Here is a 26,842-nt window from a genome sequence, read left to right as displayed (position 1 = left end):
TTTGAGAAAAATAAAGGAGGTATTTATATATATATATATATATATAAATAAATAAATAAATAAAATGACCTTCCATACCACTCACAAGTATCTGTGTTTATAAAGCGACGCCTTTGCCCTGGATGGCGCTTTTACTTAAATATTGAAATGAATAGCAAAACACTTTTATTTCCCTCTCCCCTGTTTATGCAATATATGCAGTCAAATTAAGATAAGATAGTATTGACATTACTAACGAAATTATTGTGCCAGCTTTCTCAAAGATTTCAATGACATTAAAATAAAAATGTGTCTTATTAGTAAAAAATTAAGTAGTGTACATATGTACATATAAAGGTCGTTCAGAGTTTAATTTATAATTGAATGGACTGGGTAAAAAACATTGATTCACCTTGTCTCTTTGATGGCGTTTCATTGTAATAAATTAATAAAATAGTATAATAATACTGGTAATAACTAAAAACAGCGCTTCCTGGTGGCCCCGATCTGTACCGTCGTATTACGGAACGCACGCCGTACTTTCACGTGTCAAAAACGTCTCCTGTGATTGGCCTGCACTTGTTCATTCCTGCCTCTGATTGGCTGAGGACCATAGCAACGAAGCCGCCATGTTTAGCACAAGTCGAAGAGAAACGCAGCTTGTTAACAGACTCCAATTCTCCGCAAAGGTTCCACACAACATGGAGAATGGAGCCTGCTCAGCTGCAGCGGCCGCCGGGATCATGTCGGAGTGTTTCCGCGACTCCTAAAGGTTGTTGACAGCAGTTTGTGAGGCTCAGGCCGTCGTGGGTAAGGCTTCAACAAGAACGCTTTTCATTGGATAACAGGAGACGGTACAGGCAGTATAAACACACGCCATTACACCTACTCTTAAAGCAGGGAAGGACCAGTGGGTTGGACATGTTGTGTCTCCTGAAGAGTTCCCATTGTGTTTCATGTTGCTGAGCTGTTTTCTGTCTGCATGAAGAACAAGCCTGTCCTACATTCAGCAGCTTTCATTAGCCCCTATGTTCTCTGTGTCTATATGGCTCCTGTAAAAAACATTACAATTTCACTGCTGCTGACATTTAAAGGGGAGGCAACTCAGTCTCTTAGAGGCATGATATTATTTAATGCACTTCAATACAACACCTCTGCAGAAATGTCTCCCCCCAACAAACATGATCCCATGCTGTTGTCCCCAGATCTTTGGAAATCATGGAGAAAGTGTACGAGGTGGAAAGCTGCTACAACCCAACGGAGGTGACCACCCCGAAAAAGAGGAAAAGCAAAGCTCAGGAAGACAATGTTGAAAAAGCCAAGAAGCCCAGGTAATAACATCGCCTGTAGGGCTTTCACACACCGCTGTTAAAATCATCATAGCCCTGAGAAGAGCTCTGGAGGGATTGAGCCTCCAGAAGTCCAAGCTGTCTCTCTCATCCTCATGTACTGACTGTACACGTGGGATCTGTGTTTCTTAGGTCTGCCTACCTGCTCTACTACTTTGATGTTCACCAGCTTATGCAACAGGAAGTACCTAATCTGCCACAGTCGGAGATCAACAAGCGAATCAGCGAGAGTTGGAAAAGACTCAGTGTGGCTGAAAAAGCCTATTACCTGGAGAAGGCCAAGACTGAGAAGGAAGGGCTGGATACAGTAAGCTGCACCAACTTTTGTAATACATACTGACTCAGTGTGGTACCTGTGCAGCCTCTTTGTCACTATCCTCCAAATAAAACCTCCCTCTATAACCACAAATTCTAGAATAGACCAGCCTATTTTAATGGACATTTTGAACTTTACATTACGACCTGTTACAAATCATTAACAATACAAACATTTGTAATGTAAACACTCATTTGAACAATGATCATTGTTGCGTGCACCCCCCCATGAATGTCTATGCTTTTGTTGTGCTCATAGTTAAATGGCATTTAGCAGTTTCTGTGAGCATCTGAATCTGAATCACTCTCCCAGGTTGGGCAGAAGTGCAAGAGATGTCATGTGTAACTGAGAATATCAACAAAATAACACATAATTAAAAATTAAAAATTAAATAATGTTTATAGAGCCTGTATGTATGATGACTTTCTCTTTGCTAAGAACATGTAGATCATATAGTGGTACATTAATGGTTGTGCTGAGCAGTCAACCCAAGCCAATCTTCTTTAAAAGGGTCTGTGGATGATGGAGGGCGGGTTTTAGTTTGGGCTGCTGAGTCCTTTTTAATGATTAACCACTTCAGTGCACTCATATGCAACAAAAAGTATTTTATTTGTTTCAGTAGATTTGGCTCATGCAACTACAGATAAAGTCAGAATGAAGTGAACCGTTTCACTAATTATCACAGCAAAGATACGTCTTCCTGCTGCATTTCTGCACCAGCCTGATTCACTGGTGTCTACTGTAGTGTCAACGTCATTTCATATTAATAGGTTATGACCAACCTTGCTGACCTTTTGTCCTCCTCAGTCCTCACTCAGCTCCTCAAAAGACCTGCCAGGATTCCGCAAGATCCTCCCCAGAGCCAGCTACTTCCTCTTGTCCAAAGGCTGCTCCTCCAATCAGCATCTTGGAGGTTCTCAGTCGGAAGGGACCCTGGAATCTCTGGAACCTCCACCTGAAGGAGGCTTGTCCTCTGTCTCCTTCACCCAAGAGCCCCAGTTAACAACTCTAGGTCTGGCTGGCGAGGTGGAACTTTCTGAGCTGCCCATTGCTGTTGATAACATAGCAGAGGAATCAGCAACGGTGTCTTGCCCCACAGCCCAACAAGGACTCCCACCTTCCTCCCCTTCCTCCGCAGAAGCCCAGGGCTCCGCTGACCTAACGGCAAATGGGGTCACACTGAAAGGAAATGAGACAAGAGCTGCTGGTAGTGGTTATGGCTGGGCCATGGTGCAACAACTACAGGGGGAGAATACGCAGGTGGTTGCCATTATACCCTCCCAGGTGAGATTATCACAAATTAACATGTACAAATTTACATATCTCACCATTTAAGTCACAAAACTGTTTAAATTATATAGGTAAATTATTTCTCCTTCACTTCAGAATCTACTGGAGCCCAAGGCAGGTGTCGGGTCTGTGATGATGGTCTCTGTAGGAGCCAAAGTGGAACAAAGTGACAAACCTTCATATAAAATGGTAAGAACCTGTGGTACTCATGCACTTTAGTGATGTCAGCATAGGAATAGGTTGTGTTCAGAAAAAGAAATATCTATGTGACTATGTCTGAAAAATCTGATTATTACCTCAGACAAGGAAGTTATGTCTTCACACCGTCAGTCTGTTTGTTTATTTGTCAGCAGGATAGCACAAAAAAATCATTTGCACCAAAAATCATGAATCTTGTACAAATTATCAAATAACCGGTGCCTTGACACATTTTCAGGTTGTCTAAAACACATTTTTGGTTTTGGGAATGCAACATATCAAAAACACCGGGACAGAATTTCTTCAAATTTGGTCTAAATAATCAATTAAACTTAAAGATAAAGTGATTGGTGGTCAAAAGTCAAGCTCAGGGTGGCCTCACATAACATGTTTGCCTTTTTCATCACATTTTGATCACTTGTCACTTGAACTCATAAATTAACTGATAAGGTTTCAGTGGTCAAAGGTTAGTGTGATATCATTTGAGTCTGGAAAAAGCTGTTGACGGGAACTGCACTGATTTGCAGAGGCATACAACCCCAGAGCAGTTATTCTAGTTCTATTATTGCCACGGAGGTGTGTGCACTCTATTGAATACCAGTCCTGTTAGTGTATGTTGTTTTAAGAGACATGAAGTCCTTTCCCTCCTCTCTCTAGTCTGTGAAGACATACACCAGGAGAGGTCGAGGGAGGTGTCTGAATCCGGGATGTTCATTTGTGTACGTCACCCGCCACAAGCCACCAACATGCCCTGAATGTGGGAGCAGCTTAGGTGGAAAATGGATACCTGCAGTGAGTGTTGAGCTAAATCTTTTAGTATTATTACAGTGAGTTGCCCCAGTTTTGACCTGCGGTCTATGTTAATCAACTTAATCACATCAGGCAAAGAAGAAACAAGAGAAAGAAGCAGCATCAAAGCAGTTTCCCCAGAAAGCTGAAGCCAAGCCTGGTGAAGGCTGTCAACCCACACAGCTCGCTGCTCAGGACGGGAATGCTGACGTCAGTAACACAAACGCCGGTGGGGGCAAACAAGAGGGAAGAGTTCACGGTTGCTCCAGAAAGCAGCACGCAGTTCTCAGTGGAAAGCCACCAGAGGGCAGCAGCACCAAGTCACAGGAACAACCGAAGTAAGTTTCCATTATGATTTAAGCATTGAGTCCATATAAAAGCTTTTAATGTCATAAATTTTATCTTGTGGACAGAGATCAATTCACAATGTGCCAGGACCCTGTTTGCAGACTGAAGCATTAATGCTGGTGTAAATTGTTAAACAAAAATATAGGTCAGTTTCCGTGTGTCTAGATAATCTTTTGATAAATATACACTTTATTTTTTATCTCTCTTCAAAACTTGGGATGTTTATTTAAAAAGCTGAAATGCGTAAAGTGTAAAATATTAATTGGATAGTTTTAATAGGACTAAGACGTTTGAGAAAAAACTGTTTCTACTAACACCTCCCTTCTGTTTATAAGTAGACCACTGGATGACAGCCCAAAAGAGGCTATAGTCCAAGTTCAAGACAGAAGCGCAGCCACTGTTCCAAAGAGGCCTGTGAGACCCATCCTCCCAGCCTATTACAACACAGGTCAGATTAAACCTGCTACATGGTGTGAAAATAATCTGTCAGCATATGGATTTAGATATTTACTTGTGTATGTGTTTGTAGGACGAGCTTTGTTTCAGATCCTTACTGTACCACCTGAAAAGAGAAAACACCAGACTGCAAACAACAACAAATCCTCACCTGGTACTGTGCAGCCTTTATCTTTGATTCTATTTCCTCAATCTAATCTTTTTATTTTATTTTAGTCTTATCTTTATTATATCCAGTGTTTATTGTTGTTATTTGTAAATACATGTAGGGAGTGGACTGTTTCTTCTCTCAGCTGATGAGGTTGTTTTTCCAACCACAGCTCCCAGAGAGAGTTTCTCAGGTCTCAAACCCAGCACTTTGAAGCAACTCGGCCAGACAGTTCCCAAAACCACAGCCAAGCAGGTTAACACGCAAACACAAACACGTCAACACACAGACTCAGAGGGAAAACGGTGAAGATGCACATCTATTCCAGTCTCCTAACTCTCAGCATGTCTTTCCATAGGATTCTCCTGACTCAGCAGATGGACGACAGCCGGTTTCCACTCTGACTGACGGGAGGGTGAACATTGTGTCAGTCGTGCCGTTCAAACAGCACACTGTCTCCAGCTTTGTCAGTATACAACTATTATTTGTGTTGTCTCCTTCTTTATCAATGTTCTTAAGTGAGATGCTATTTTGTCATGTTTGTTGATGTTATGTTTTCTCGTCTTTATTCTCGTAGGACCTGGGACTGTCCACGGCGCGAGGCAGGGGGCGCTGTAAAAACCCCTCCTGTGACTACATGTACAAGAACAGACACAAACCTGCAACGTGCCCTAAATGTGGCTGTGAGCTGACCCAGAAGAACACCAAGGGAGCGAAGGTGCAAGCTTACGTCCGCCAAGTTTTTCTGAAGTGCAGATACTGTAAGATTAGTTTTCAGCTCTATCTCCGACCTCCTGACCCCGTTTTATGAGCCTCAGCACAACCTTGAAACCAAGAGCAGCTTCCTCTTGGCATTCATAAATCTAGATATAATACCAATGATAACAGGCCTTTGGAGCTGAGTCATAAATCTTAGCTTTTTTTCTCTGAGGCTTTGAAGCTGTCTTTGACAGAAAAAAACACTGTCTTTTCTCTTTGTGTATTATATTTAGATTTGTAAAGTATTATATTTAGTTTTGTACTAGTGAATATAATTATATTAATCCTGACATCAAGATAAAATATTACAGAAATAGATATCCTAATGGAAACACATCAGTAAATTGCTTCTTATTTTTCTCTAATTTTGCTTTTCTCCTTCGGCCCTTTCTCAGTCTGGAACTCTTCTGGATCCATACCAGGCCCTGAATCCTGCCCAGAGGGACATGCAGAGGCAAAACACACTGCAGCTCCTGCGCCGCTCCCTGCAGATTCCTGAAAGTGACTCAGAGCTACAGGAAACATTAAACCTCATCCAGGAGCTCAACAGTCTCCAGATCATCTTGGTTCAACCGTCTCATCAGGAACACGAAGACGGCGTCGGAACGGAGACACTGGTGGAGACTGGGTGGCCTCAGTTCTATGAATCAGCGGCTACTCACTGTGGCCTGTGTAACTACCCTCTGTTCAAAGGAGGTCAGAGGTGAGGAAATGGGAATCGGGATGATAACAAAGAGAGATTTTGATCCGTCTGACAATAAGAGAGCCGCCAGTGTTTTTTGTTTGTTGTGACTTTTATTGGTTGAATTATTTCTTATTCCTACAACTCTTATTTTATTAGTAGCAAGTCCTCTTGGTTTCTAAATGTAAACTGGTGTATGTGTCTTGTGCATTGTGTCTTTTGTCTTGTAGTACTGTAGCGGGACAGGAGGACTGTTGGCTGCTGACTGAGACACTGATGCAGACGGCTTCTCTCCAGCTCAAGGTGTGTCTGAACGTTCAGTGTCTGGCTCTGCACAGCTTCACTGACCTGCATCCAGGTAATCACTTATCAGCACTTACAACAGCCTGTACATTTTATTTCTACGTTTTCACTGTTGTCCATTGTCTAGCCAGACATGACCCTGTACATATTGTTCCCAAAGATCAGATTATCGTTATATATCTCGGAATCATATCACTACCATTTGCAGTGGTACCCTGGATTTGTTAGGCTGGTTGTTTGCAAACCAAACAGTGTTTCTGTTGAAACTTTTCCTGACTGACCACAGGGGGGCACTACAACAACAAACTATGAACTACAACAGGTATTAAGATAAGAAGACTTATTTATATGGAAAATGCTGAGTCTTTTCTAATATTTAGCTGCTGCATGTGCCAAGTACATACTGGCATTATTATGCAAACACTGCAACTATTATATAATTATCATTTTATATTATTATCATCATTTATCTTTAGTGTATTGACAGAAACTTCTAAGTAGGCATCATCATTGTTTGTAGGCAGAATACAGTGGACGCTGCAAAAACAAGGGGAAAAACTAGAAATACTGACGCATACAAATAAATAGATAAAGCACATGCAAAAAAAAACAGAGTGTGGTACAGGCCAAAGGAGAACCCATTAACCTTTGATGTCATTATTTTCATTTTCTTTAACATTGTGAGCTAGTGCATTTTTTCCCCCAATTTTCAGGAATATCGCAGAGAACAGTTTATTTAGATTTTTTATTTTAGGCATATTCAGGGGACTGATACTTATCAGTGGTTTCATAAAAGAACTGTTGGGCCTTGGCGGAGAGGTATGTTCTCTTAAGAGTATGTAGTTTATTCTTACATTTTTAAAACTAGAGATTTTCAAATAGCGATACCAGCATCAGAAATGCCCAAAACAGCAGCTTAAACTAAGCTAAGAGTATTTGCGCTGTATTGAGACTGGTTGTAAGTTGATTTTTTTTTTTTTTATTAAATAAACTGGTATTGAAACTGTTCTCGGTATTTGTTCAAATGCCAAATCCATATCAGAAAGGGAAAAATGCTTTCAGAATAACTTTAAAAGAATGTTTCGGGACAGTTTATCTAACCACAGTAAAATAAGGTTTTATATACGTCTTCCTTTTCTGTGCAAGCGGACGCACTAAACTTCAGCTTCCTCTGACAATTTTTTTAAAAATTCAGTGACACAAGGAGACATGATTGATGAGCCTCATCTAACCTGTTCCACACTCACTCAGCAAGTTCAGCTCAAATCTGTATTTATAGCAAAACTTTACAATTGAGTCTCCATTAGCCACAGTGACACAATCAAAGGCCTGTTGTTTGTTTTGTGTTTGTTTATTTTTTACACCCTGTAATCTTTATCGACCAATATTGCTGCTGAAATGTGGGAAAAAAAGTCTGATGTTCGGAAAGTCTATTTATAATGATGCTGTATTTACACAGTGGCTTTAAGGCTTCAAATTATTTGGCGTGAGATTTGTTCAGGCAGCGTGAGAGCATGAGACAAGGCCAGACAGTGGGCGTCTCACGCCAAATGCCAGAGTTGGCGGCAATCACTGAACAACAGCGCTGCCTCTGTGGACTTTGGGTTTTCTTATATGCACATACTTCATTAAAAAATAAATATAGATGACATAAACAAAATTGAACAGAGGCAGCGTTGTGTTTATCTAAAATGTTGCTTTATTAGCTTCTAGATAGGATAACAGACAAATCTTTTAATAAATCATTTGTTTTTCTCCCCAAATAAGTAGATTTACCAGATCCCTGCCAAGCTGTTGATTCATGAAACTGCTTCTCTAATGCAAATAGTCTCGTCTCTGATGTGCTCTGGTGGTTGCTCCTCAACACTTTATACCTTTTGTAGGTCCATAAACAGACCTGAAATGTGGGAACTATGAAAAGCAAAGAGGTGGCATTATCAAACCATTTAATGCCGCTCTCGTGGCAGACGGGTCCCCACGTATTTGAATGAATCAATTACAAAGAAGCATTATTTGTATAAACAGGTAGTTTATTCAAAATCTAAATGGTCACTTGCCACCAAAAAATCTAATCTTATACAACAGTAGGTCAGATATATGAGGCCTGGACGTTCTCCACAATATTAGTACTTTCACTCTTGTGTGTGCTTTGCTATTTAGGGAACACTGAAACAAAAGATCACAGAACAGTTATTACATCCCATATGTTTTAACCCTCTCTGTTTGTTTTCTGTTAGTTTGTTTGTATCTAGGCAAGATTACACAAAAAAAACAGAACAGATTACCACAAAACTTTGCAGGATGTGGTTTGAGTCAGGAAAGAATCTTTGAAATCTAAGTGATCAACATACAGATCAGGGGACAGATCCTGGAGTTCTTTTTTTACTTTCTTTAACATTCCCTGATTCAACAGTTTTCCAAGGGAATGATTCACGGATCTGATATTTGTGAAAATGAAATTTGTTGCAGCTTGATTGGTGTGTGATCTACCCAGTACCGTTCTAGTTATTTATTTTTTATTACCTGTTTTTTGACAGGTTTGTTCAACATTGGGAACAAAGTCCTGGTGAGCATCGACCTGTTCCTGAAGATGAGGGCAAATATCAAACTGGGCCACGCCCCCTCTCAGGCAGCCAGGACTTTACTAGACCACTTCCCCAATCACCCTGGTAAATTCAGGATTACATTGCACACACATGAATTCTCCAAAGCCCTTTTTTGTTCCATCCATATTTTATGAATCTCACTGGGTCTTTCTTCTATTGCATCAGTCCATGCACTGAGTCCAGAGGAGTCATCTCAAATCCAAGAGCTTCTCCTGAGCGGCTACTGGGCCTTTGAGTGTCTGACGGTGCGAGATTACAATGATATGATCTGCGGCATTTGTGGTGTGGCTCCCAAGCTGGAGATCGCACAACGACAAAGGAACAATGTGCTGGAGCTAAAGAATGTGGAGGTGACAGATTAACTGCAGCATTAGTGCAAAATGAAACCCAATTGTTACATCTGTGTATTTAGCAGCGACGGCTTCTTACGTTTCCTCTGAACTGTCTCTATAGTTTACCTGGCCAGAGTACTCAGTCGCCGATGAGGTGCACATAGATGACTTCTGGCTGACGATGGAGAGCGAGGCTATTGAGCAGGCGGCTTTTCCAACCGACATCCCGATCACACGTGTGGACGCCTCCATCATCGCCCCCTTCATCCCCCCCCTGATGAGGAGTCCCGCTGTCATCAACACAGAGAAAGACAAGGCCTCGTCACACACGCCCGAGCCCTCAGGTACAGAGTCTTTTCAACTACTACTGAATCTGCCTTGATACAAACTCATCCTGTCACTGTTGAGGTTATTTTGTTTGCAAATGATGACTAAGAGAGAAACAAGTTCCAAGAGGAGATACCGGTTTTTATAGAACGGATATGCTTTGATTATTATGGGTAGAAGATCATAGTATTATACACATACATTTATACTGTATCTACATTTCATTAAGGGGTTCCAGTTTCAACTAATACTTTGTTAGCGTTGTGTTAATTTACTGTTTCATGCTGTACTAATTTATTATTTATTGATTTCTATAAGCTGTGTACCTTTTACCTCCACAAAGGTTATTAGGTTTTCACCCGTTTGTTTGTTTGTCTGATCAGAGTCTAAAAAAGTCTTGAATGATAACTGAGTCAACAAACACTTGGTCTCTGTCTGTAGTTTATGAGATAACATTTCGAGGGTAATTCTATAGGCTACATCACCTTATCTTCTATTATGAGGAAGTGTCAATAGTTCTGGGGCCCGACATCGGTCTTGAATTTCCGTCATTCAACTTGTTAACATATGAAGTGTTTCAATTGTGTTAACAATCTGCTTCCTTGAAGAGGAAGCAGATTAAGGAGCAGAATCAGGATTATCCAGATCGTTTAGGTTCTCAGAACACTTAAACATTTTTATATCAGTTATAAGAACGAGACAATCATGTGTATAATTGTTCAGCTTTGGTTTATACATAGCGATTATAAGCTTTGTTTTGGTTGCAGCGGATCCTGTTTTTCTTCTTTCTTTCTTTTTTTAACTAACAGTTTCCATCATGTGTTTCAGGAGATCCATCAGTTTTGGTGCGTCTCATTCATGACGGTCAGCTGCAACTCGACAAGATTGAGGAACACAACGAGGACGAGCTGAGAACAATACTGAGTGGCTGCGGGGCGAGCTCCACCCCAGGCTCCACCAAGGTATGTGTGTGTGAGAAGCATGTGCCTTTGCGCTTGTTAAGCATTCTTGTTTTGCTGTCGTATGTTAGCGACTTGAAGTGAGTATGTAAACTGTCAAATGATATGTAGACTACTAGTGATCCTGTTGGAACAAAGATACAGATCATGTGATAAGATACTGCTTTAAAGATGAATGAATCCACCTTCCCTCCCTCGCACCTTTCGCTTGATGAGGCTTTGACACTTATTCAAAGGTCCCAGAGGTATTTCAGCAAGTCGGTTTACTTGAGTTTGGCTTGAAAACGTTTTCCTCATCCTTTATTTAATTCTGTTTTCACAAACGAACTCCAGAAAATTGGGTCCAGACATTTTTCGAGGTTTTCCTTTAACCTATGTAGAACGCAGCAGGAGATAGCCCCGGATAGGCACAATCATAGACAAAGGAAAATGTTCACAACATTCAGGTGAGGGCTGGTGTTCCCTTAAAGGAAATTAGAGCGTGCAGAAGGAAGAATATGACATGTTTTTGTTTACATCACATCCAGACCGGCATCCTTATCACCAAAAGCTTTAATGACACGTCTTTGTCAGCATCTTCTACATGTATGGCAACTCTTTTTTATCCTATTCTCACATGGGCTCACTCAGACATTCCAATGATATACTGGTAATATTCTGGAATTTGTCCGGAGCAACTGACTAACATTTGTGTTCTCACATACATCCCTTTCAGAGTTCAGTGCATGTCTGGAAGCAGCCTCAGTTGCTCTGATCTTTGACGTATCTGTGTGCGAGTCTGTTTAGATAAAAGCCTCCTCTCTGTCTCCATTTTTGACAGAATGAGCTGCTGGCGTCTCTGGTCTCCTTGTACACACTTGTTCATAGTGGTCTCTCCACCGCCCCTCAGCCCCCTCCACACCTCACCGCGGGCAAGCTGTCGAAGGTCTGCCCCCACAAGGTAAAACCATATTTAAAAACTTAGATTCATTATTCTGTTCATCTAAACTTTCAAACCAACAGCCTTTCTACGCATAAGCTCAGATTCTGCAGTAAGAGGTCAGAGCTTCTAATTTTTTCACAGCAAAGGACCTCCAGATGATAATATTCTGCAGACCCCCTCGTTGACGCCCCTTGGAATAGTTAATTAATTAGTCTATTTTTTTTACTCTGATGCTTAGTTATGTGAAAGATGATGTCTTGGAAAGACATGTTTTAAATAAGATATGGTTTAAACACTTTCAAAATGTCAAAACATAATACCCACATAACAAACTTTGATAGATGAATTTAGAAACGTTTTAAGGATCCCCTTTTAATCCTAAAAATCTAAAGTCTCCCCTGTGTATCACCATCATCCTCTTCTCTCCTATCCCTGTTTCCAGGTAGTGTCCGGCTCTAAGTACTTGGTGAGAGGAGAGACGGCTCGAGATCACGTGGACCTGCTGCTCTCCTCCCGCTACTGGCCCCCGGTCTACGTTAGTGACTGTGCCCGCCAGGTGGCGCTCTGTACAGACATGCAGTATCCAGAACTGGCAACACAGATGTGGGGCAGGAACCAAGGCTGCTTCTGTGACCCCTTTGAAAAGCCAGAGGTGAGTGACCTCACTGTATTCACACTTATCTATAAATGAGGATGACCTGATATGATATGACTCAAGAATTAAGTGATTCGATTTGGGTAGTAAAAGGTCAAGGTCACGGTGGGCTCAGTAAACATGTTCTTGGCCTCTTGAATATCACATTCTGGGAATTTCTTCAAATTTTGACCAGTTGTTCTGTGGATTCAAAGATTAACTGTTTAGATTTCAATGGTCAAGGTCACATGAGTGTGAAAAAAAGATTTTAGACTGAAACTGCAGTGGTTGGCGGAGTCATACAACCCCAGGGTGTTAACTCTAGTCTTCATCTTGTGTTAAAATGATTATTGTAAAACATTATTTAGTCCATGTGTTGAAAAAATCTAATTTCCGTATGTTTGCTACATTTAGATCAAAGACTTTGCTTTAATTGCATCCATCTATTTTGAATGTTGAAGGACATTAGTGTTGATCTCCATCTTCTTTCTCAGTTTGTGTCATGTGCTGAGCTGCAGGATCAGCCCTATAGTGCTGACCTGTCCTTGGTCGCGGAGAACCAGCAGGTCCACCCCATCACCAAATCTTCTTCTTGCTGGCTGGTCCACCCTCCTGCAGCAGAGCAGCCCACAGAGCAGCCTACAGAGCAGCCCACAGAGCAGCCCACAGAGCAGCCCACAGAGCAGCCCACAGAGCCTCCTTCTCCAGAGCACCACTCCATGTCCCTCTGCAGAGACCTGGAGCCGTATGTCAGCCTGGTGGCTGAGCTGGAGAAAGAGGAGGAGGAGGAGGAGGATGAAGAGGCGGAAGAGAAGGAACACACAGAGAAATTGGACAAAGACTCGACAGAGAAATCCGAGAACTGCTCCTCGTCAAGCTGTGCGCGGTGGCCACCGGTGGTGTTCAGCAACACAGCCTATTACTACCTGTACAACCGTCTGGTAGATTTCCTCACCAGCAGGGACATCGTGAGCCAGCAGATCAACCAGGTGGTGAAGGCCTGTCAGCCGGGAGAGGTGGTGATCAGGGATGCACTCTACCGACTGGGAGTGGCACAGATCAATACGGAGAAAGAACACGAAGAAGAAGAAGAAGAAAGATCTGGAACTGAAGCGCAGACACAAGAGGAAGGGACAGAGATACATGAGGTTGTTGTGCCTGAATAAAAATGTTGAGGATGTATCAACAGAGCAGGGGGAGAGATGGACTGAATGTCAAGTTGGCTGCATGTGAAAGAGTTGACAGTTTGAACACTTGATGATAAACTGCATCAGTGGTGTTTGCTGTGAAGATTAATAGTGGAGAGTGAATGTACTAAAAAAGAAATAGATAAACATAAAAATACTCTCAGCTCACAGTAAGAAGGTTCCTGGTCCAAATCCCGGCTGAGGTCTTTCTGTGTGGCGTTGGCATGTTCTCCCAGTGACTCTGTGGGGTTTCTCCTGCTTCCTCCCACAGTCCAAACACACACAGATCAGTGGGAATGAGTGGTTGTTTGTCTGTGTGTGTTGGACGATACGCTGACGACCTGTCCAGGCTGTACCCCACCTCTCGCCTAATGTCAGCTGGGATTGTCAGCTCCCCCCCACGACCCTCAAAGTCTTAGCAGTTCTATAAATGGAGGGACACTCGAAGGACAGTGAGACGCATGTTTCTGGATTCATCTGCAGGATGGTACCCAGGGTTAAATGAAGTGAAAGTGTATGTATCGGTTATTTAAGTTTAAGTCCTGCTTTTCTGTGACTGTGAAGATTTAAACAGGATTTTAATTTAAAGTTGAGTCTAAATGTAAATATTTAATCCGGAGCAGTGTCTTGTATTTAATTTAATATTATAGTCCAGAGACATTTCTGCTTTGTGCTTCACACTCTGACCTCTCACCTGCCACTTGTTGCCTTTGTGAGCGATGTTTGCTTTTTAAAGGTTTGATTAACTATCTGTGTATCTGTTTATTTAATACCATAATATGACGATGGACCTCGTGGCCTTTTGCTTTAGTTGGGTTCATCTTGTCTTTGTAGATCCATTCAAGGACACATGCAGTTATCTTCACATGGAGAATAATCTGAGGACGTGTAGTGGACCTGCCATCGTCAAGTGCTTTGATGATTTATCTACCGAATGGATCATTTACTGAAGCTTCAGGTGTTCAATAGAGACACGTCTGGCTTCAAGGAAACCACCGCACAACCGTTTGTGTGGATAAATGGCTGCACCAGTGAAATCCTGTAAGTGAAAGCTGCTGATGCTACAAATAAAGAAAATGAATGGAGTCCAATCTTATTTAATATAAACCATTGTCTGATTTACTGTTAGTTGCACATGAAGCTTCTAGGAGCATTTGATAATATAAAGGGAAATACACTTTTATAACTGGTCAGAGGTGGTGGCAGGACGCACGCACACACACAATCCCATGTGGGCTAGAAGCCTAGCAGCAGTGAGTGGGTTTCTTACTCGTATCTTCATCAAAGCTAGCCGCCAGAATCACTATAATTCCTGCATCAGTCGCGTGATGAGAGGCTTCAAAAGTCCCACATGTCATGGTCGTCTCGAGCGGCGCAGAGTGGGAAAAGCTCCAGATTGTGGAAAGAGGAGATCAGGAAGCTTCTCTCGGCCTCTGATGTTAACTTGAGGCAGAGAAACCTCTGACACGTACAAAGTGTTTTCTAAATTGGCGGAGACGCTTTCACTTCTCTCCATTTTATGGAAAATGCTTCTGTTGAATCAAATAGAAACTGTTGCATCAATAATTACCATTATTACCATATATTTCATGATCTTAAGTTTCTTTTATAAGGACAATATTCAAAGCACCAAACTGCTTCTAATTGCAAAGTCATCAGGATTGTGGATTAACAGACTGGCTGGTGGATATTTATCACAATATAAATCATATTATTAATTCTAAGTTTAAAGACTGACTTCTGCTCCTGAGTGAAGGTTTTGGTTTAAACTGTTCTTTATGAGCAGAGACAGACAAACGCTTGATAAGCAGCAAAACATTTTCAAAACCTGAACTAGATCAGTCATTTGTTTGCTCAATGCATAAGAATTGTATCACCTTATTATGGATTTTTGTAATATTGCTATTGATGACAATTATATTGATTGATAATCGTTGCCTCCGTCAAGGAGATTATGTTTTTTTTTTGCGTTATTAGCAGGAATTTGTGGAGGGGTGCGGCATGACCCAAGGTTGAACTCGAAAAAAACTTTAGAGTGGATCTGGAATTTTGTATTCACTTTATTTAACGTTGTGAGAAAAGGGGTTTCTCAACATTTTCTTTGATCTCTTTGATCTGATGAAAACAGACATGTTTAGGGGACTGATATTTAGGAGTGTGTGACAATCATAGTTTTTTGATACTTGGTTTGTTTGCAATATAAAGCCTCACTATGGAGGAAACCTCAATTGTTGTTTGTTTCTTTATTCACTGCTAATAAGTCTTTATATTTACTCAACGTAAGAATGAACCATGGCTTGAATTTACTCTTTCCGTCTAACTCCTATAACTATAAAACTCTGTTTTGACAGTGATGAGAAGAAATAATTACTTAGACAGAGGGTGTGTCGGAAGGAGAATAGTGGAACAAAGACTCACTCAGAATCAGTAATAACTGTGAAAAGACACATTAAAGACAATATACCTCGGAAAAGGGGGGAGGAGGAGGAGAAGCGTTTCGACTCTGTGTGATGGGACAAACACTTCCCCTTAAAGATTTCAGAGTTGTGCAATGTAGACAGATACTGTGGGAAATGTCCCGGATCAAATGCAGATTGGACATTATCCAATAAAAATAGGAAGTGAGGACAGAAGGTCACTTAGCTTCTATCAGGACATTTGTGTGACACAAAGAAAACTACTATAAGCGTTAGACATACAGGACACTCACTGTTCCAGTAAACTTCAAGAGTAAAGCTTTATTCAACACCTCTGCAGTTTTTCGCTGATTTTAATTGGCAGGTTTTGCATTGATTGTCATGTTTGCTCCAAAAAAAAAAACACACAACACATACAGCATATGAAATATTGACGCACTAGTATCTTCTCCACAATGTCTCGGCGAAAATAAAGTGGACACTTGATTTACATCACGAGATATATACATTATCAGGCGTGTCACTCGTGCTGCATTCAGGTGCAAGCACGAGTGAAACGTCTGTATCTCTCACATAGCTTATATACTATTCTTAAAACGTTCATACAGATGGCAGTGAAGGCTGATGGCAGTGAAGGCTGACCGCTACATATAGACATCAGTGAAGCGTAACACTCTTCTAGCTTTACAGGAAATGAGAAGATTAAGTTGTGCCACACACGTAATAGTAATAATGATAATAATAACAACGTTCACATTTTCAGAGCTGAAACATAGTTCGTCTGATCCATCGTGGATCCACCGATTTCCCTGCTCAGTTCAGTTGTATTCCCTGCTCCTAAATCAGACTAAACACTGGTTAATTAATTAGACTGAAGTGGAACAATCACATGTTGCCACCAACTGACAGCTACTGTAAGTGTGTCACAAGAAATGCAGCTCTGATCAAAGCATAAAGGGGGAAAACAACGTGGTCCTTCTTCGCCTTCTCCATGGCTGATTCGGCGCGCTTCAACCAGGGGAGGGAGAAACACTTGCACTGTTCAGATGTTCAATTAAGGTGATTGGGGAATGAAATCGGGTTCGTCTGCACCACATGAAAACGTGGCTCAATGGCTCCAGTGTTCCCGACTTTCTGGCTGCTTCCACTGAGAAAAGCATACAACGATGAAAAGGAAGTGAAGCTGCTGACTAAAGTGACTGAGCTGGAACAACACATGCACTCTCGAGGGCAGTAGTAAAAAAAAAAAAAAAAAGAGTGATAAACATGGTGTACAATGTATAATTAAGAACACGGAACAAAGGACAAATTGTCTTCTTGATTATGCAGAAAATACATCTCAGGGGAATAATAAAGAGTGCGTGAGGGCGTAGCGTTTAGGGCGAGGCACTGCTGGAGATGTTTGTGTGTTTTTGTCGACATGTTTCCTGCTTTCCCGTCTGCAGTCGGTGTGAGACGCGGCAGTTTCTAGTCATGGTCTGCAAAGAAGCAAGTCACATGCTCACTGCAGCTGCTGGTCTGTCTGGCGCTCGGGCACAAGCAGCAGAAAATAGCTGTGGAGGCGACACTCTGCGACCGTGCAGCGGCTGGAACAAGCTGTCGCGCTCGGGCCACAGACTGCAGCTTATCCCGTTCTCCTGAAGGCTTGACGTCAATTGAGCGATTGATTTCGGGTCAGTTCTTGGTGGTGGTCCGGAGCCGGGCTCAACAGAACTGGTAGTTGTTGGTCTTCATCAGAGGCTGCTCTTCTTCCTCGTGGTCACAAGACTGGTCACAGGGGCCGTTACAGCACTTGGACTCGTCACACACTTCACCCTCTGTGACCTGCTGCTGAACATTCTGGTAGATTAGCTGTGGAGAGGCGTCATTGCGACGGTGAGAGTCGAAATGGAAAAGGCCAAATTTCGTCTTCATCTAAATATTATGGTGTTACAAGTGAAAGAAGTCCTGCATTCAAACTGCACCAGCAGCTAAACCCTGATTACCTCCTCTGGTAACAATACCCAAACACGTTTAATCACGAAAAATCCAATTAATGAAACGTGGCTAGAACTGTCGCCTTTTTGGGGGAGAATTAGCTTTTGAAACGCTGGGTTTCCTGGGGACATCTTGGCTGCAGCATCACCTGCTCTGTTCCTTTTGGAAGCTTTTTGATGAAGCCAAACCAAACTACCACTAACTCACCTGCTCCTGCTCGGGCTGGTCCCCAAGTAGCCTCTCTATCATCTGGCTGATCTTGCTGAACGTGGGGCGCTCCGTGGGCTCCAGGTGCCAGCACATCTTCATGATCCCGTAGCTGAAACACAAGCAGAACGTACAATAAGAGGCCGATTCCTGCCGAACAAATCCACCGCACAAAACACTGTGATGTTGCACTACACATGTTTTCATGGCCGGGGCCTCGATGCACTCGATTTCCACGGAAAACTGCTCAGCTTTTGCGGAGAAATTGAGCAACAGCATGAAGCCGAATCCGATAAATAAATAAGGGGGGGGGGGGGGTGCTCATGGAGGCGGTGACGCAGTTTGATAATAGAGCCTCCTTCATAAGAGCCCCTGACCCTCCAGTCTCATTTTGCTGCCGTGAAATAGCAGTTACATGGCTCCCTAGCTTGGAGATCATGTGGCTAACAGGCAGAACTGAGGCCTGACTCACAGGAGAACAACAGATGATTAGGCCCTGACTCAGATTCAGTCCCCTCGGTTTCCACAGCACCAGTTATTCCGGGTGGTGTGACAGACATGCCAAATCAGCGCACACAGATGTTAGGGCCTCCTGATACTGGGAAAGAACTCTCCCTTTATATTTCTCGTCTCGGCCACTTGATAAGTTTGGAGTCCGAGGCTTGGTACAGAGGAGTTTTGGTGTTTGCATCAGGTATAATGGAGGCACTTCATGAGTTCACCTCATTTGTCATTTATTTGAGATGTTGGATTGGGGGGCAGCAGACGAAAAGAGAAGAGGGTCTTTGTTCCGTTATCATGAACGTTTGGGAATCATGCTGTTTGAACTGTGGTGTCATCTTAGGATGAATCATTTATTTTTATGAATCAGTCTTTGTTGCAGTTATTCCAACTTAATGTTTCTTCTCAATCTGAAAACAACTCTCCTGATATGATGTGAGGAAAACCTTTATAAGAGAAGACATTAACGTTGACTGGCTTACTATTGCTTTAGCATAGAACTTACATTTCAGGTGGGGCAAAGTCAGGTTGGCACATCTGGTAGCCGCGCTTCACCATCTTGTAGAACCTGGAGTCCACTGCCATGCTGGGGTACGGGCTCTTGCCTAAAAGACGAGACACACGCTGTTAATTTAGCAAAGTGAATGTGTGTATGTATATTGGGGAGCATGTGTTTGTGTTCTGACCTAGAGAGAAGATTTCCCACAGGAGGATTCCATAGGACCACACATCGCTCTGCACCGTGTACACACAGTCGAAAATGCTCTCCGGAGCCATCCACTTCACTGGCAGACGCGCCTGCAGACAGGAAGTGTTGCTTTTCTTTACCAGGCTCACCTCGTGTGTTGTCAGCAAACGTTGGTTCTAATGAAGTCAAATGCTTACGTTGCCCTTCACCACGTAGTTGGAGTCATTCATGATGTCCCGAGCCAGGCCGAAGTCACAGATCTTGGCCTCTCTGAGGTTGGTCAACAGGACGTTTCTGGCAGCCACGTCTCTGTGAATACACTGCAAGCACGCATACACGCACACAGACACACACAATGGGATCAGTGGAGGGAGACGTGTAGCATTAAGATTTATGATCAAGTTAATTGTCAAACTACTACGATAAAGTAACTCACATTTTTGGCAGCTAGAAAGTCGAGGCCCTGAGCCACTTGAAAAGAAAACCTCAGCAAGTCGTCGATGTCCATGGGCCAGTCGCCCGTCTCCTCACACACAGTGTCTTCAAGCATGAGTCACACAAGTATAATATTAGTAACTCCCTAGAAACAGGAAGCAAACATACCAAGGATTTTGAACAGCACTCTGCTGAGTGACTTTATTTTCATTATTACCCTGAGTTGGCTCCATACTTTGCGGCTGGCTGGGCCTCATCTCCATGTAGCTGCTCGATACCTCGCTGGAGATCCCGCTGTCACTGTGGGAGGAAAGAAACGTCATCAGGAACACATTTTGACCCAGCGTCCCTTTTTTGTAATGCAGATGTTTTTAGGGATGTACCTCCTGATGAAATGCTTCTGATTGCAGATGTTCTTGTAGTCGCTAGAGCTCTCCATGATGTCGGGCGTGTTCATGACAAAATTCTCAAACGTCTGGGCCTTCTGGCGAAGGAAGTTCAGGAGGTCGCCGAGGCTGCAGTACTCCGTGATCACAAGCACTGGTCCTGAAGAGGAAACACACCACGTTGTGACACTTCCAACAAATTATCTTTGCTGTGCTGGATGTTTCAATTACTTCTGAGGAATCTTTCAGAAAGGTGTCTGACCCCCATAGGTGCAGGCTCCCAGCAGATTGACGATGTTCTTGTGGTGTCCCAGGTGACTCAGGATCTTCAGCTCAGACATCAGGGCCTCTCTCTCATCGGAATGGGCACTGGCTGCATAAGCATGATACAGATTGTCATCGTAGAGTCATATTATTGCATCTGATCACGCACAACAAATGTTTTAGGATGTTGCTAGGGCGGATTTTCAAAGGCCCAAAACAGACATTTCCTCACGTTGACCAGAACATCCTCGGATTTTCCAGTCACCTCTAACTTCTGTAAACAAATGAGTCTCTGTTCGATCGTGGTTCCGAAACACCGGCTCACCTTTCAGCATTTTCACAGCCACACGCAAAACGTTGTCTTCCTTTCCCAGACCGTAAGCTGTGGCCTCGACGACCTTCCCGAAAGCTCCAGCGCCCAGGATCTTTCCTGGTCACACATGAAATATGAGACCGTCAGTCATGTGAAGTCACATATTCATCATAATATGTTATCATTATTATTATTATTCCATTAAAGCTAATATAATATGTACCTAATAGTTTAATATTAATAATTCAACAAGAACACTGCCAAGGACGATATGTCTCCATTAGAGTTTGTCTGTTTGTTAACAGGGGGCAGATTCAGGATTTTTTATTTTTTATTTTTAACATTCAAGATCGATTGAGTCAGTTTAAGAGAAATGGTGCAAACCTAGCTTCAGCTTGTCTCGTGGGAACTCCCACTTCTCGTTGTACGGCAGCTGGGCGGGGTCAATGAAGGTGTAGTTGTTTCCATCTCTGGCCTCGATGATCTTCCAGCGGATCTCGTACCTGGGTTTCTGAAAAAAAAGAAAAGTGAAGATACGGTCAAGAGTGTTCTCAAAACAAAAAGCACGTCTCTCTGGAAAATTTGAATATCTACATATTCCACTACTTTGTATAAATATATCAAATAGAACATAAATGTGTATCTTACTTGTTTGTATTTGTAAAAGAGGAAAACCAGCAGCAGCAGGAGGATGGCCAGGATTCCGGCGGCTCCAGTCAGAGTGGAAGTGAAGAGCTTATCTGTCCATTCCAAGAAAGAACAACATTCATACACAGTTGAACTTGTATGTGCTGACCCTGTTTCATGCAAGCTGATTTATCTTAATCGCCTTTCTGGAATTTTTATGCTATTTGCAAGGATGATTTTTCAAAAATAGATCAGATTAGATTAGAATGGATTCATACAGTTTAATTAGGCGTCCGGCTACAAAGGAAGGGAGCAGCTGACCATTAGAAAAACAATTTCTCAATGGAGAAATTAGATTTGCATTTGACTCTGGTCCATGTGACAGCATGATTAACACAGCACAAAGACGGGCTTCACATCTTCCAAACACCCACCGGAGACCTCCATGGCGAAAGTGTCGCTGCTGACGCCGACGAGGTTGAAGGCCACGCACTCCACCGTCATCCTCTGAGTGGACGGCCCCACGGTGAGGACGCTCTCCACCTCCACGGCGCCGTACTCCTCCCTCTGAAGCTCCACGGTGGGAGCCTGGAGAGGGATCGCCAACTGCAGCCCCGAGGTGTTCTCATTGCACCTGCCCCGTTGAAACACCGATTCAGTCAGAGAGAGGATACATGCAACTCACCAAACTTACTGTCGTTCATAGCGCAGGGATACTTACGTAGGCCGTATCCCAAAGCACTGGTACCAGATGATTCTTGGCGCGGGGTATCCATATGAAGTGCAAGTGAGTGTGGTTACATTTTCCCATCTCACCACAGCAACAGGTCTCTCTGCCAGCGAAGACAAATGAGGGAAAATTTTATGTTGAGTTTTGCTAAATTGGGCGAATCCCTTCATCAGATTAAGACATTTTTTAACGTCCTTTCAACAAACAGTAAAAACATTTGTTTTGACTTCGGCCATCACTTACGATACATTTGGACTTGGAACGTGACGGATGCATTGGCCAAGTTGCTCCTGGCATAAAAGGTGTACTGGCCCTGCTCCTGTGCGTTCATTCTCTTCAGCTGCAGAGTTGCATGGTATCTAGAAGAAGAAGAAAAAAAGACCAGCTGAGAAAAAGAGGAATGTCTGCAGAATCCGCAGTGACACATTCTGCGGTTTGAATTCAGACATTTCCCATGTATCGTCTCAGGGTACGTCAACATTCTAAAAGGAGAACACAACTCTTCCCTCTGCAAACGGTTTCATGACCTGAGGAAATACAGTGACCTTGGCGTTCCCTGTCAAATTCACCCAAAATGCAGCGACAGCACTTTTTCAGAGTAGCTTCTCCTTCCTGTAGTACACCGGATTGTTTTCTTAAATTTACGCTGTGTAAGCCTGTAACACAGCAGCTTTCACACACATTGGTTTGCACTGCACCAGCTCTGGCCGCGGTGTCGTACCTGTTGTTATATTGGATGAACCTCTGCTCATGTGTGGACGTGTTGGGAGACGTTGGCGTGTGCCACCTGTGCTCCACGATGTGAGGATACGCTTCGATGAGAACGGTGAGCTCCAGGTCTTCTCCCTCGTTCACCTCCACCAAGAGACCCTGGCGGGACAGTTTAGGGGACAGCTGGGGCAGCAGCCTGATGTAGGGTTTGTCTGTTCAGGAGAATCAAGGTACATACTGTCAGCTTGTTGTCATTCATCAGTGCTGGACACGTGCTCCAAACGTTTCAGTATCAGTCACTGCAAGTGTGCCTGTTTCTGAGTCTTACCCACAACCAGCAGGTACGTGGTTGAGCTGTTCACCCCTGCTTCATTGGTACCAATGCAGGAAATGTTCCCCGTGTCTGCGAGGTCCACGGTGGAGATGGTCAGTATGCTCTGTATGTCCAGGCGATTTTCTCCACTGGAGCGAACCCGCTCCTCAATGGTTGGTTTCTGAAGACAAAAAGAAATAAAAAAGTTAAAATCAATGATAACTACCAGATTCAAGACAGGTCAGAAAGTTCTTGCTACTGACCGACTTAGTTGTGGATTTCCAGGTGACGTTGTAGTTGAAGTTGGGGTTGTGTGTGGTGCAGCGAATCTTCAGTTCCTCCCCGGCGATGCGCACGTACTCATCCGTCTCCAAGAAGACGTAAGGAGGGAAACGAAGCTCTGGAACAATAAATGTGGGTCAAATTGAAAACCCTCATACCCTTCCGATAACCACAACACTCCTGACAGGCAGAGAGGTCTCACTTTGAATGACGTTGATGGAAAAGGCCTTGGACGTCCTCTCCACTCCGTTGACCCTGGCTGTGCAGACATAGTCAGCGTTGAAGCTGGGGTGCAGGTTGTGGATGAGAATACCACGGTGCCGGTCGACGGTGAAGTTCATGCCTGGCGGCACGCTGGTGCCGTTGTCCATGCGGAGGCCCAGGTGTGTGGCGGCCGGGTTGGTGAGCAGGCAGGGCAGCAGGTAGTCCTCACCCTCTTTCTTCACCACCCGCAGGGATGTGCTGCTGGTCCAGAACAGACGGATTGCATCTGTGGGAGAGAAATGGTGAGAATTCATTAGATTGAAAAACGAATTAATAATGTGACATTTGCACAAAGGAAATCTAAACACAGAAAGGTGTAAGCGGAGGGGACAATGATCCAAACAACAAGAGAAAGCATGGGACAGTGAGACTTTCATTCATCTGAGCTCACCTTGTACGTACACATGCACTGAGGAGGTCAGGCCACCGTGCAGGGACCCGGCCGTGTAATAGCACTTGTACGTTCCGGTGAATTCTCCAGAGGGACGCTCCACCTTCAAGGTGCGGACGTTCCCATTGCCCTTCGACACAAAGCGTTTGTGTTTGGTGAGCCTGGTCTGCCAGTTGACGTACCCGTCGCCCTCACACCTCAGATCCAGAGGGTTCCCGGGTGTCACCACCACCTCGGAACTCCCCACCACCTTGGAGTTGAACTTTATCACTGGACGCCTCCATACTGCTGAGGAGGAGGAGGAGGGCAAATATGAATCAATTAATGCATTAGTTGACTTTTAAGGTGGAATTAACCACAGAAGGAAAAGTAGGACAACAAATGACTCAGAACAGACTCAGCAGCATAAGTTCCCTTGACAGTATTTTTGCTCCATCGTGTTGTTGCTCCATAGTGATTTCAGATTTTGGTCATTTTTAAATAACTGAGATCTCAGAGACGTCTCGTCTGCTCCAGGAATTATTTAGTTTTGAAGTGGACATATTCTGAAAGCAGACTGAAGACTTGGACCAGAATAACATCCCTCCCTCCGTCTCACTTCTGCTTTTCACCATGTGGCTCTCAACATCAGTGCTATAAAAACTGGAAAGCTGGAAAATGAAAATATATATTTTTGTGACATTTGAACTTAGGCCCTAACATTTATCACCTATTTAGAGAATATTAAAGTGAATCAATGATTATATCTCTCAGGGAATAACACAGTTAGTCTTAGGGGTGAAGAACAAAGTGCTCGCTGATGACTTTGTTGAGGATTTGGAATATCGTGGAAACTCAGCATTGTAGGGATTGAAACGCTATTGATACCTTGCACTTTTTCATCATTTAGTATTGAAACGACCATTTGATAAGGGTTATAAAAGTTTCCATTTACTCGTTCAGTTTCTTTTCGGAGCTTGAAGCAGAACTGAGATTCAATGTTCAGCATTTTTTTTTTTTTATTCACCACAGCACACAAGATCAAGTCGAGAGACAAAGAACGAAATGTAGTCTGAAACCAGAAATCAGCATTTTATTCAGTTTTTTTCGTCTGGGCTTTCCTAACTCCTGCTCGAGTAAACAGTCACCTTTCACCCAAAGTCCCTCGACTAAATGAACTATTCATCCAACCTCAAAATGACCCCGATTACACCTCACACAGTAACACACCAGAAAGCAAAGCAGTGGAGCCATGGTGGATTCGTTCAGCAATAATTAAACCCAACAACAGTTGCCTCTATGTCCTTGAATGCAAATACATGAAATTGCAATTTGAAGCCCAACGGCCGAGACGAGCATATACGTGTGTGGTGTACATGAGCGGGACAAAGAGAGTGACAAACAAAGTAGAGCTCAACAATGACCCTGAAACAACTCATGATGCTGCACTTGTTCTGCTCATTAGACACAACAGCGTGTCAGATGTGAGATGGAGAAGCGCACACTGTTTCCCTGCTCCTCTGCACTGACCACGAGTTTATGCCATGAAATGTATGATAAACTCATGAGAGCTTTATTCACAAAGAATGTTTAACGGGACATTTATGGAGCTAGACATAAATCACTGGTCTGTATTGGCACAGATAAACAAGTCATGGACATAAAAACATCTTACTGCAACTGGATTTAATTTCAAGTTGGTTTTACCACTTAGCAAAGCTCGTTCCATCGTTGACAACACGTGATACTTTACAGCTTTTAAACCATCGTGTTAAAAACTCACTTTTCATGCCGTGCCCTTTCTTTAAGTTTCTGCCTCTCTTTTTGTTTCATTTCATTTCATTTTATTTGAATTACATGGTTTATCATTACAGTAGTTTTCAATTAAAAACAAAATAGAACAATGAAAGTCACAAAAGGATTAAAAGTCAGTGTTCTCTGGGCCTTACCTGATGCAGCTGAGGCCACGATCCCCAGCAGGAGGGCGAGGTAGGGCTGCATCCTGGATCAGCTCCAAACCTGCAGCCTGGAGGTTGATGTTTGTGGTAAAAAAAAAGTTCTTCTTGTGATGATCTGTGGCGTTGGAGAAGCAGAAATGAGAACACCAACACACAAGCGGTCATCCCCCTAATTAACTTCCTCTTTTCTGACTGGTCGGAGCAGCAGCGCCTTGTAAAGAAATGAACCTATGCTGAGCCGCAATCCACTGTGATGGTTATTCTCATTGGTGAACAATAGAATAACAAAGCAGACCAGTGTATGGAATATGGCACTGGTTTACTTTACAGTACAGCATCACTCATTTATTTCAAATGTACCCACCTGCTGATGAGTAGCAGCTCAGCAGAGGAGCATAATAATCCCTTCTCCCCCCTCGTCTCTTCTCCTCTGCTCCTCTTCTTCTTCTTCTTCTTCTTGTTCCTCTTGTCCCCTCTTGCTTGTTGACAGTGTCTCCTCCGCAGGAGTCACACAGCAAACATGCAATCTTTCAGACGGCAAGTGGTGGAGGGTTGAGGGTGGAGGGATCCTTCTCTGTGTGTGTGTGGGCGGAGGCGGATCAACATATCACGCTCAACTAATTAATGAGCTAGTGCCAATTTGCCACAGAAAGGCACAATTCTCCTGAGAAACCCATGGAGATGAGACTAATCACCTCCATCACTGTGGAACCATGGCTGCCAGGCTTTTCTGGGCGGAAATAATGTGGGGGGTTTTTTTCCAGAGGGGAGGACAGTCAAAGGGCTCTCAGAAATCTGACCCAGGAATAGGAGAG

General features: G+C 43.2%; 2 protein-coding genes across 3 annotated transcripts; one reads left to right on the top strand and one right to left on the bottom strand.

Annotated features, from left to right (window-relative positions):
* The first annotated feature begins 482 nt into the window (after positions 1-482).
* On the top strand, positions 483-15,720 carry hmgxb3 (HMG box domain containing 3). Its single transcript, XM_053428023.1, has 21 exons — positions 483-789; positions 1,185-1,310; positions 1,461-1,635; positions 2,452-2,928; positions 3,031-3,123; positions 3,790-3,924; positions 4,015-4,259; positions 4,605-4,717; positions 4,799-4,879; positions 5,046-5,128; positions 5,232-5,339; positions 5,451-5,591; positions 6,028-6,335; positions 6,545-6,672; positions 9,155-9,286; positions 9,389-9,573; positions 9,677-9,899; positions 10,711-10,844; positions 11,662-11,781; positions 12,206-12,415; positions 12,892-15,720. The coding sequence occupies exons 2-21, from the start codon at positions 1,198-1,200 to the stop codon at positions 13,561-13,563; spliced, it is 3,876 nt and encodes a 1,291-aa protein (XP_053283998.1). The 5' UTR covers positions 483-789; positions 1,185-1,197; the 3' UTR covers positions 13,564-15,720.
* A 582-nt stretch (positions 15,721-16,302) lies between these two features.
* Positions 16,303-26,575, bottom strand: csf1ra (colony stimulating factor 1 receptor, a). 2 transcript variants are annotated; one of them, XM_053428027.1, is made up of 22 exons: positions 26,392-26,575; positions 26,019-26,142; positions 24,091-24,375; positions 23,638-23,925; positions 23,417-23,553; positions 23,169-23,334; positions 22,851-23,052; positions 22,373-22,488; positions 22,121-22,232; positions 21,834-22,033; positions 21,421-21,512; positions 21,157-21,283; positions 20,785-20,889; positions 20,458-20,568; positions 20,193-20,355; positions 20,027-20,109; positions 19,811-19,914; positions 19,572-19,694; positions 19,373-19,484; positions 19,192-19,291; positions 18,186-18,297; positions 16,303-17,852 (listed from the first exon to the last, which is right to left on the bottom strand). In XM_053428027.1, the coding sequence occupies exons 2-22, from the start codon at positions 26,068-26,070 to the stop codon at positions 17,706-17,708; spliced, it is 2,937 nt and encodes a 978-aa protein (XP_053284002.1). In that variant the 5' UTR covers positions 26,071-26,142; positions 26,392-26,575; the 3' UTR covers positions 16,303-17,705. The 2 variants fall into 2 exon arrangements, with proteins under 2 accessions (XP_053284002.1, XP_053284001.1); XM_053428026.1 differs by having other exon boundaries at positions 24,091-24,378; positions 26,392-26,574.
* Between the last annotated feature and the right edge of the window lie 267 nt (positions 26,576-26,842).

The sequence above is a fragment of the Pleuronectes platessa genome, chromosome 8 (genome assembly GCF_947347685.1).
Source record: "Pleuronectes platessa chromosome 8, fPlePla1.1, whole genome shotgun sequence".
In the NCBI taxonomy this organism is placed as follows: Eukaryota; Metazoa; Chordata; class Actinopteri; order Pleuronectiformes; family Pleuronectidae; genus Pleuronectes; species Pleuronectes platessa.
Note: the sequence above shows the minus strand (reverse complement) of the source record. Positions and strands in the feature narration are given on the sequence as shown.

Coding starts and splice junctions, on each gene's coding strand:
- hmgxb3 (XM_053428023.1), top strand. CDS start 1,198: ATGGAGAAAGTGTACGAGGTGGAAAGCTGCTACAACCCAACGGAGGTG. Junction 3,124..3,789: donor ACAAACCTTCATATAAAATG/GTAAGAACCTGT, acceptor TCCTCTCTCTAG/TCTGTGAAGACATACACCAG. Junction 9,287..9,388: donor CCACTTCCCCAATCACCCTG/GTAAATTCAGGA, acceptor CTATTGCATCAG/TCCATGCACTGAGTCCAGAG.
- csf1ra (XM_053428026.1), bottom strand. CDS start 26,070: ATGCAGCCCTACCTCGCCCTCCTGCTGGGGATCGTGGCCTCAGCTGCA. Junction 23,335..23,416: donor GGAAATCCACAACTAAGTCG/GTCAGTAGCAAG, acceptor TTTTGTCTTCAG/AAACCAACCATTGAGGAGCG. Junction 17,853..18,185: donor ACCAGCCCGAGCAGGAGCAG/GTGAGTTAGTGG, acceptor GCCTCTCCACAG/CTAATCTACCAGAATGTTCA.